The following is an 11,070-nucleotide window of genomic DNA, read 5'->3' as shown; positions in this document are numbered from 1 at the left end:
CACACTGTACGTGCGTGCCCTCACGTGGTATTTTGTGGAAGAGCCACACTCAAAGGGCCAAAGAGCCGCATGTGGCTCGCGAGCCGCGGTTTGCCGACCACTGCCCTAGAGTAAAGAAAGTCTGGACATATGGGACTTCCAACTATTTTCCATTTTTCCTACAGAAAAGATCTAATTGTAGGATGGTGTTATACTTGAGGCTTCCTTCTGGGGGCCAACTTTCCCCATTTGCTAGTTGGTATTGAGGCTAAACCTGAGTGCAGAGAAAAATCAGGCATTATTTCTTTAAGATTTGTGGGTCAAATTATCCTAATTTTTAAAAAAATATATTTTATTGATTTTTTTACACAGAGGAAGAGAGAGGGATAGAGAGTTAGAAACATCGATGAGAGAGAAACATTGATCAGCTGCCTCTTGCACACCTCCTACTGGGATGTGCCCGCAACCAAGGCACATGCCCTTGGCCGGAATCGAACCTGGGACCTTTCAGTCCGCAGGCTGACACTCTACCCACTGAGCCAAACCGGTTAGGGCAAATTATCCTAATTTTTGAGGATGCATCATAGGGGCTGTCTTTATGTAGTGTGGATGACACGCTTCCCATCTGAAAGAAAGAAGAAGAAAGAAAAAGTGCACAAGGATGATTCCTGTATCCATTGTACTCGCACAAGGATGTTTCCTGTATCCATTGTGCTCACAAAGATATCCTTGCCAGTGGGCCATCCCCCACCTGGCCAAGGCTGAAGGGAGTTCCCACTCTGAATCTAGGAGTGAGGGGTACCTTGCCCACAGAAGGTTGCAAACAAGGCTGCCGGGTGGACTAACCTCACTTACCACTGTGGTGGCCACCCAAGCTCACACACAAGCCGCCCTCCTGCCTCCCTATCTTGTGGGGGAAGTGTACCTCATGTCTTGCTCTCAGGCAAGCCCTTGTCTTTGATTAAAAAGGGCCTGAGATGGCTGTAATGTGTTTGAAGTACCCGCTGAACTGGATGGGTTGAAGTACCTGCTGAACTGAATTTCCTAGGGATCTACTCTAGGATGAGGAATTAAGAGAATTTCCACAATACCCGGGACCCTGGTTCAGCCAGTATCCAGGGAAAGTATAAACAACTCCGGTCCCCAACCCTTGTATCCCCTTCGTCATTAAAGGATTTATCCTCTGCCTGATTTCTGAAGAAAGGATGGAATCTATTTCTAGCCAAATTTAGTATTTTAAACTTCCCTGCTCACTGGCTTAACTCTTAGTTTCTACTGAACCTCAATTTCTGCTGTTTTACTTCCAATCCTTAAAAATGCCACCTCAGAGATATAATTTTCTTTTAAACTGGGCAACCAACTTGGTTGCTCCCCTGAAAATGCCTGGGAGAGGGACAGGCTAGTTGACTTTGCAGGGAATAGTTTAGGAAAAATGCACACCTTCTTAGTTTTTATTAATGGTGAGTACTGGTGGAAGAGATTTTTATTTCCCCCTTTTAAGCTTAAATTTACCCCTGAATATCTAGTACTCATCTATATATTTCACTTAGGTATGCTCAAAGGGGGTACCACTTTCTATATATACTTTTAATAATTCCCTGAAGTTCTACAAACCCCTTTTAGATCAAAGATATGACCTGCATCGAAGCCTGGAATTTAGAGTAAGTCAGAGTCCTTTCTATGGGTTTTTCTAAAGACTTAAATGCACCAAAGTAAAGCAATGGCTGTCCAATATGACAAAATTCAAAAGTGGCATGGTTATAGATTTGTTTAAAATGCAATTGATAAAACCTTTACTCTATAGCATTCTGAGACAACAACCTTTTAGTACAACAATCAATTTGTATATAAAAAATAACGTGGCACATGGCTTATTTCAGGAGGTGTATCAAACATTGAAAACAAAGTATATGTGTCTGAATAGATACTGTTGTTAGTTTTTATTTGACAGAGCTTCCTTGTGCAATTTCAATGATACTGAATCGGTCTAATTTAGTTAAAAAATATTTCTTTTTAGGAAGAGCGTATAGATCTTTGAGCCACCCCAGAGCCCTCGGGGTGTCACAAAGCTGTCTCTCAGTTAAATTCTTGAGAGCTTACACTCGGAAGTGCTGCCAAAGTATACTCAATTTGAAGATTACCAAAGCTTAAACCGGTTTTAACATTAAAGATTTGGTCCAGACCACAGAATCAACCCTTTTCTTTTTCTTTTTTTAAACATTTAAATTAACATTTTATTTTATTAAAATATATTTTATTGATTTTTTTTACAGAGAGGAGGGGAGAGGGATAGAGAGTTAGAAACATGGATGTGCCTGCAACCAAGGTATATGCCCTTGACTGGAATCGAACCTGGGACCCTTCAGTCCACAGGCCAATGCTCCATCCACTGAGCCAAACCAGTTAGGGCGGAATTAGCCCTTTTCAATCTGGCTAATAAATTGTTATATTCTAGTAATGCCACAGAAGCACAGACACATACAATATGTTTTTGGACTGTTATCCTTTGCGTAGAAAGGCTGGGAGGACATCCCTACTGCCCACCTATTCCCTCGCCGCTATGCCCCCATGAGCACAGAAGCGACCAAGCGGTGACCACCACATAGCCAACCTCAGTTCTGCTTCGGCCGACCTGCGTGGTTTGGGACGTCACAGGCAGGCACAAACCACCCCGTTCTGGCACTACTGATGCTGTGTACTGACTGCATACTGGGCATGATTCTGGCAGGGCTTTGAAGATTTCCCCGCCCTGGCCCCTCCAGAGCGCCTGTGTGGGTTTTGCAAGTGTTGCCTCTCATTCTGCGGCTTTGAAACCTAAAAGCTGCTTTTCAGGTTAAAACTGCCCCTTTTTCCTCTTCCTCCACCTGTTTTGCCTCAGGTGTGGGAGATAATGGTTTGTTAGCTACAGTCAGGCTACAACTTTAGCTAGTGGTCAGGCCATTGTTTAAACTTCCCTGGGTTAACACATTTCTTTTCAACCTTATCACATACGCAACCTTCACAAATTTTATACTTTCAAATTAGCCTTTGAATCTTAAAATCTTAACCCAGCACAGCAAAATGACCTTTGGTTCTGGAGGGCACAAAGCCCACACAGCGCAGAAACAGAAGGTTCCTTATGTCCATAAAACGGTAAAGAGCAAATGAAACTAGCAAAAAACATCAGTAACCAAAGTTTACAGACACACAGACAAAAAGTGCCTCAGAATTCAAACCCTGAATTCCTGGCCACTGATGCCTTAAAGTTCCTGAAATCCCTGCCATGTGTTCAGCCTGTCCACAAGCAGCTGGGCCCCCAGCAAAGTGGGACATGCCCCCTCTTTAAACAGATTGATCCAAACAACAAAGACACAAAATATCAACAGAGACACTCTTATACACAAGATTTACAAGTGTGCACAACCCACACCTCAGAATGCCTTTCATTAGCACATTAAGCGCCCAGCCTGTTTTGTCTTCCGGACGGAAAGTACAGTGTCAGTCACTGGTGACTGACAGGGCGCTTAACGTGTTAAAAAAAAAAAGGTACCAAAGCAGAGCAATGTCTCCTGTCCCTGGTTTGGGGACTGACCCTCCCCAGAACCTCAGCATTCTCCCAATGGACTGTTTTGGGGAATGCATTCCCTAGGTCTAGAATTTCTGTTTTCCATCCTCAGCAGGTCTTTTCTGACCTTTCGTGCAAACTCCGAGATTTGCTTTGTCTCTCTCTGACCATTTCCCTTGTGGGAGAACAGAACCGCAAATCAGAACTCCGCATTCACTTTATGTCCCAGACATTTCCCAGTCACATGTACCCGACCTCCAAGGATACTTAACCACCAAAATGACACTTAGTCCAATTTACCATTTTGGCCCATGCATGTGGCTTGCCTCGTGTATATCCCCCTTGTGTCATTTTCACCATCTTCCAAAAACAAACAGTCTCGGGCCTTTCCTGTAGCATCCGTGAAGAAATGGGGCTTAGGCCAAGAGGCCATCCAAAATTGGGTGGTGTGGGCCTCCCCTTAAACCAGCCTTTCCCTCTTCACGTGTACAGAAGTCTCGGACGCATCCCCAAATTGTGAGAAATGGCTTACCTATTCAAATTTCTAATGACGGACCAGGAAACAAAAACATGGTGAAAAATGAGACTTTTAATAACACTCCCAAGAGTGGGTGCCCATTTTACAGGATCACAATAAAGGCAAGAGACACGCGACCTAGTAATTAATGGGCTACCTTAACAGCTGTGTCTGGCTATAATGCTGAATTCTCTGAAAGGCTAAAACTTCTACAAGGGTGGTGGCAGAAGTGGTTAAGGGCTGTGATTAACTCCTTTTATGCCTGGTGGGAAGATCTAGGGCCATACTTATATGCCAGGAGTGGAAACAGTTGGCTGCCCCTGCTTGTGTTAACTCTCGCCTAAAAGTTTTCCCTTAGGACCCTTACTAGAGAGGCCTGCACAAATGGAGACTGAGGAGTTAAGCTTAGTGGGATCTGGACCGCGGAGGCAGTGGTCTTGGCTAGATGCTATTTGTTTTGACTGAGATAGAGAGCAGAAGAAAAAGGCAGATGATTTTTTAATAAAACCTGCTTGGGATCTGGGCCAGAGGAGTGGACATATGTAGTGGGTCAGAAACATGATGTTTTTGGAAACGTGTCTGAGTTTCTCTCCTGGTGTCTAAGACAGCTGTGAGGACCCAGGATGCTGGGTGACCAACCCTTGTATGCATCCCCTGGACGGGTCAGAGTTTAATTACAGGTGTTGTCTCTATGAGGCTGCCTTCACTCCATGGAGACCTTTCTCCCAGCGCCCCTGCGAGGTCCTTTACTCACTTAAAGACATTCGAGATTTCTCGACCCAGGGGAGGAATTTGCCTCTTTGGTTTTTCGGAGCTTTGGAAGGGACCCATTCACTCATTCAGCCGATGGCTGGGTTTTGTCTTCAGACTGGCGGCAGCCTAATGCTAACCCGACCTGGCACCAGTTTATCCTGACAAGGGAGATTTTTTCTTTTAGTAGCAGTCACCCTAGTGGCTTTTACTTGACTGACTCATGCCCGCTGTGGTTTTGGCCCTGGAGAATATACCCAGAAAGGAGCAGTGAAAGAGAGAGAGAAATGCCCACTTTTTAGATGACAGCCAAGTTTAAGTGGCTGGCGGGCATCCATCAGCCTCAAGATCATACAAGGGACAAAAAAGGGACAGAATCTGTGGGTATACTCAGTTCAACGTGAAGAGTGTTGCACCATTATGATATGGGATTTTTGGACTGGAACATTAGGTGTTCCCCCGGGCAGGATGGCTTCCCCAGATTCTTTGTCCGTCGGAGTCAAAGAATGAAACCTCAAACAGAAGATGGTATAGCAAAGGTGGAAATTTATTGAAGAAGTACAGACTCCCATGTGGGGAGGGAGAATGAATCTCACAGCACAGACTCCCACGTGGGGACGGGGAAAGAGTCACACTGAGTTTCTTTTTTCCCGGTTTATAAAGGCTGCATGCAGTTTTTTGTGCCTCAATATCCCCTCTGATTGGCCACTATTCCCCTTTGACTTGGTCAGTATAGCAACTCTGAGCTCAAAGGTCAAACCTCACATAGGACATGTGAGGCCCTCCTTCTTTATTTTTTAAATATAGACCTAACCCTAACCCTAAACCTGCGTATTTCACCCCTAAAAAATTCCTATTTCATTTGCATTTTTAAAAAGAAATTTATTCAGAAGTGAGATTTTTGGATATAGTATTCCCCCCGACACACACACACACACACACACACACACACACACAGTGGATGTAGTATTTTCCCCCCTCGGTCTCTCCCCCCCCCCTTCCCAACACACACACATACACACAATTTTGAAAAAGTTATAAGAAACAGTAGAAAAGAGGTGTGTTTCTGGATGTTTCAGATCTATAAGAAAAAATATTTATTTGCTCAAAAAGCATGTGCCATGTTGGGTTTATGTTAGATTCATATGGGAGGTCAAGGAGGTTTTGTATCACATACCCTGGAACCCTGTGGCCACATCTTCATAATTCTGCTGTTCCAGTAACCAGTACACTGAGTCTTCTTTCCATCTGGGTGGTTGTTTCTGTTCCTGGACTATTTCCCCCAAACAAAGTTTGACCAGTTCCTTATTTCCCTCTCTGTCTCTTATTTTTTTGCAAAGTGGTTTCTTCTTATGGAAATGGTTGCTCCTAATGAGGAATCCTGGTAATTGCCAAGGTGAAAAACTATTCTCTGTTCCAGCATATTGAGATGCCAAAATGTTTTGAAGTTTATTACCTTCAGTTATTTTCTTTACTAAAAGTGTTACAGGGACCACAATACCAGAGGTAGTCAATTCTTTATTACTTCAGGTCAAGTTCTAGTTCCTGGTTGAATTTGCAAAATATATACTTTAATTGTTTTTAATTATATATACTACTTGAGATACCTTTAGATTGAATGTGGGAGGAATAGAAATATACCTGCTTGCACACACAAATTTTCAGGAAGATGGAAGCATCTGTTATTACTTCCTGTTGATTTCCCTTCAGAGGGTACTTTTCATTCTCAGTCTAGCTGTTACGTTATCAGTTTAATTTTCTTGTGAAGTTTTTTTGATAGTTCATTCCCATTGTTTTGTAACCATTTTCACCTAGTGAAGCTAATGAGATAATTTTTGCAGATTGTGCTACTTTACTTTTAAGTGAATCCATTCTTTTTGAGAGAATGATTCTAATAGTGTGGTCAAGTACTTAGAAATCAGCAGGCTACTAACTTCTTAATTCAGTCTGTTCTTTCATTCCCTGATTACTTGCCATGTCACTCAGAGTGAAAATCTTCCTCTGCTGACTACCCCCACCCATCCTTTCTCTTATCTCTTATCTGCTGAGAAATAGGATTCTGATATTTTGTGACTGTTTTAACAAAGTTGAATTTTAAAGCCTCATTTAGTAAACCTCAGTTATATTTTATGTAAGTGTGGTAGTTTAGTTATTATTTGTAGTTTTTGTTTTTTGTTTTTTTTAATTTCTGTTAGGATTATTGATGCATTTGGCCATAAATGAAGAATGCCATGCCTTTTTACTTTAGATTATCATCTAGAGTGATTCCCAGAAAGAAAAAGTAAATTTTAAAAGAAAAATAGTTATTTAAATGAATATAAATCCATAGACATGTTCATCTGAAAAATATTGATGCTACCCATAGAGTTAAATTATAGATTTCCAAGTTATATTATTTTAAACTGTCATAAATACTGAATTAATACTATTAGAGATAAATTTATAAACATAAATTATCAGTGTTAGTTAACTGCTAAGTAATTTCTGTTAAACGTAGTCTATATTTTTTTTTTCTAAAAATATTCTGTGGAATCTTTTAAAATACACAAACTATTTTAGAATATATGAAAACATTATTACTCAGTTTAGGCTGAAGAAATGCTGTAATTATGATTTCACCAATTAAAAACTAATTGAGCGACTCTTGGTAGCATGTATTTTTACTGCAGAAACCATGTTTTGTTTTGTTTTCTGTTTTGTTTTGCTTTTTAATCCTCAGCTGAGGATATGTTTTTATTGATATTTAGGGAGAAAGGAAGGGACAGAGAGTGAGAGGGATAAACATTGATGTGAGAGAAACATCAGTCAGTTGCCTCCTGCATGTTCCCTGTCCTGGGATCGAACCTGCATCCTGGGTTTATGTCCTGACTAGGAATGGACCCTGCAACCTTATGGGACAACACTTCAACAAAGTGAGCCCCCTGGCCAGTGCTGTATTTTTTTTTAAGTAGTCTCAGTCTGTAGAAGCAGCTTGTAGCAGCAGGTGTGGCACCACATTTGCGATTATGTCAAGATGGTCTGTGTATGGTTGAGTCACCTTTTCCTTTGATGGTAAAGTAGCTAAATGTCTTTTACTTGTTCCACTATTATCAGTAACTGAGATTTAATATGATTTCTCAAATTATTTTGTCCCATTCAACAGAATCATAGAGATATCTTAAATTGATTCCTCTTCTAGAATACTGTTCCATTGGACATAGAAACAACTTAAACAATAGAGAAGCATAGGGAGGTAGACTGTGGGTATGATGATATTTTAACAATAACTTCATCATTGGTGTGGCATATTATGAAATCTCTTTTCTTCCAAATACAGACTAAGACTATTAAGTTGCTCATGCAGCTATACCAGTATACTTTATTCTTACCTTGAGCTCATGGAATTTTTATATTGATTTATTTCCAATATATGGTAGTAAGCAACTAAAAATTACTTAAATCACTCACTAGATTTTTAGACTCTTACACTAGTAGATGCTAATCCTCAAATGGTAAAATTACAATAGGCAATTTAAATGTTATCTCCTCTTGTTATTCTTGCTAGTTGGTAGACTTGGCCTAGTAAGACACATTGCTTCTTTACTATATTTAATAATAAAAATTAGAATGAAGTTAAATGATGACTGTAAATATTCATGAAAGAAACAAGATTAAATGGCAAAATAATTGAAAAAGGGCCTTTGCTGCAATTTAATTTATTTCAGTTCAATTATATATTTGGTATAAATGATACCTTCATGAAGGAAAGGATCTGAGTTTCCATTTCATTTCACTTGTATTTTATTTTGCAAAAAGCTAATTAGAAATATGAGACTTGTTTGCCTCAGCTACACTCAGTCACCCATTCATTCCATTGTCACTTATCATTTACTACTAGCTAAGTGCTTGAGCTTATATTATTGAATCCCATCTTCTCCATCTTCTAGGAGCTTATAGAGAGAAAGTGTGTCTATCAGTACCAATAACAGAGGAGTAAGATGAATGGCCACAGAACAGATAACAGCACTTACTGTAAAAGAAGAAACTATTTGGGAATAGGTCTACTGGAAAGATATGTAGGGTACTACAAATTGTATGCTATTGGAAAAAATATATATATATATGTTATATATATATGTGTGCTATTGAGAATGATGGTGTCTTCAACTTTAATTTATGCAGGATTCTAAATTGTATTATCAATATGGGCATTTTTTCTCTAAATGTTATGATTATGAAAGAAAACACAAACTTTGGACAGGCCAAAAATAAGGTCATAAAAATTTTAACATGATTGTGATACAGAATTTATGCTAACCATCAAGTAAGTCACAGCATTAGAACTAAGTAAAAATTAGGTCACCTTATTCTGTGATCCTATAAAGTTCTGCTGTTTGCTCTGGGGAGTGAATACTGTCCTTCCTTGTCAGTCAAATAGTTACTCTTCTAGGCCATGTACACCAGTAATTTTTACTATTTCCCCTTCAGATTGGTCTCTAAAAGTTTATTCAGGCTTTTCTTTCAACCTGAAGTTTGAGTATATATTGAAGAGATGAATGTGTAGCATTATTTGAACCTGTTACTTGTTTTCTTCAAATGGGAATAATGACAACAAGTTACTTTAGGGAGATTTAACAAGTTTTAAAATTCAGAATATTAGGTCAGATCAAATTCAGATGCCAGGATGGAATGTCTTCTATTTTTAATTCTTTCCTATTTTGCTTCTCAAATGTACAATGTGCTCAGGTAGTCTTTCCTTCCTACCTTTACTTTCATGGTATGATGGAGGTTGCCATTAGCAGTGTACCAGCTGGCGGAAAACAGAAAACTGACAAACCTATGCACAAATGCATGCTCATCCATGATCCACACTGCCTTATCCACTGAGCCATCAGGCTAGCTCTGTTTGAAGCATTTTTAAGCATAGAGAGAAGTATTGGTATATAGTTTGTTCCAGAAACACAATACTAACAAAACAGAAATGTTTTGTTATATTTTTTGAAATTATTCCTTTTTACACATCATTTATACTGTTTTACTTTTTCTGCGGTGTTGTTTTAAAATAGCAATTTAATATGCCCCTTTATTAGGAAGTCTCTATAAATATAATACCAGCATTAAAGCAGTGGGACATTGTACATGGTCAAATATTACGTGTGTAATGATTTGCATTCTTAATGTTCCAGAACCCTGGGGTTATTAGTAAAACGATTGGAGAAAGGTGGTAAAGCTGAACAAGAAAACCTTTTTCATGAGAATGATTGCATTGTCAGGATTAATGATGGCGACCTTCGAAACAGAAGATTTGAACAGTAAGTGTGTGCTGGAGACACTGCTGTGCTTCCATGTTTTAGGCATGATGGAGTGCAGTCATCAAAATGCTTTCCACACCAAATCTGGGATCTCTGTCTTTATACTAGAGAGTAGTATTTTCTGGTTTATGTTGCTTTTAAACATTTAATTAAATTGGAGCTAATTACTACCATCAGACTGTATTTTAAAATGTTCTCTGGCCCTGGCAGTTTGGCTCAGTGGATAGAGCATTGGCCTGCAGACTGAAGGGTCCCAGGTTTGATTCAGGTCAAGGGCACATGCCTGGGTTGTGAGCTTGTTCCCCAGTGGGGGGCATGTAGGAGGCAGCCAATTGGTGATTCTCTCTTATCATTGATGTTTCTATCTCTCTTTTCCTCTCCCTTCATCTCTGAAATCAATAAAAATATATTTAAAAAATGTAAAATGCCCTCTGACTGGTAGAGTGCTTATTAAAATATTATGGCCCCAATTTAGGCTTTACAGTTTTGCTACTCTCACCTTTTGGAAAATTTACCAGGATACCAATTTGTTTTATACTGTAACTCACATTTCCAACTTTGTCTCATATAATGTTTCTCAGGACAAATAAGCAAAGCTCCTTTGAACCACAGTGAATGGTTTGTCCAGATTTTCTTTATCCTGATTCATGTGTCCTTTTTTCAAATACAAAAATAAAGTTGTTCAATTTTTATAAAATAAGGCAAGAGTGAGCAGAAATAAGGACTGGGCAATCAGTATGAGGCAGTGCAATTCCCGGACTGGTCATGGAGTAGCACTGGGCCAGTGACTCCTAACATTCTGAGTCATTGAGGCTGTATTGTTCTTAGGATTTTTGTACACACAGACTTGAATTAATTTTGCTGATACATAATGTGCTTTCTATTGTTTTGTAAGTATATTTCTAAGTATATTTCTTTAAAACCTCGAATGGTTCTCTGTAAGGAAATCATTTATAAATTTTTTTCTGTGTTTTTTTAAATATTTTTAT

General features: G+C 39.4%; 1 protein-coding gene across 6 annotated transcripts in view; it reads left to right on the top strand.

The window, feature by feature from the left end:
• The window catches only part of PARD3 (par-3 family cell polarity regulator), a 744,562-nt gene that overhangs the window by 355,412 nt on the left and 378,080 nt on the right, over window positions 1-11,070 (top strand). For all 6 annotated transcript variants that reach the window (XM_014545438.1, XM_014545437.1, XM_014545440.1 and 3 more), the window contains one exon: window positions 9,956-10,081. In XM_014545438.1, coding sequence (XP_014400924.1) covers window positions 9,956-10,081 — 126 coding nt within the window. The remainder of the gene's footprint in view (window positions 1-9,955; window positions 10,082-11,070) is intronic.

The sequence above is a fragment of the Myotis brandtii genome, unplaced genomic scaffold, assembly GCF_000412655.1.
Source record: "Myotis brandtii unplaced genomic scaffold, ASM41265v1 scaffold41, whole genome shotgun sequence".
Taxonomy (NCBI): Eukaryota; Metazoa; Chordata; class Mammalia; order Chiroptera; family Vespertilionidae; genus Myotis; species Myotis brandtii.
The sequence above is the reverse complement of the archived record's forward strand: the minus strand, read 5'-3'. Positions and strand labels throughout refer to the sequence as shown.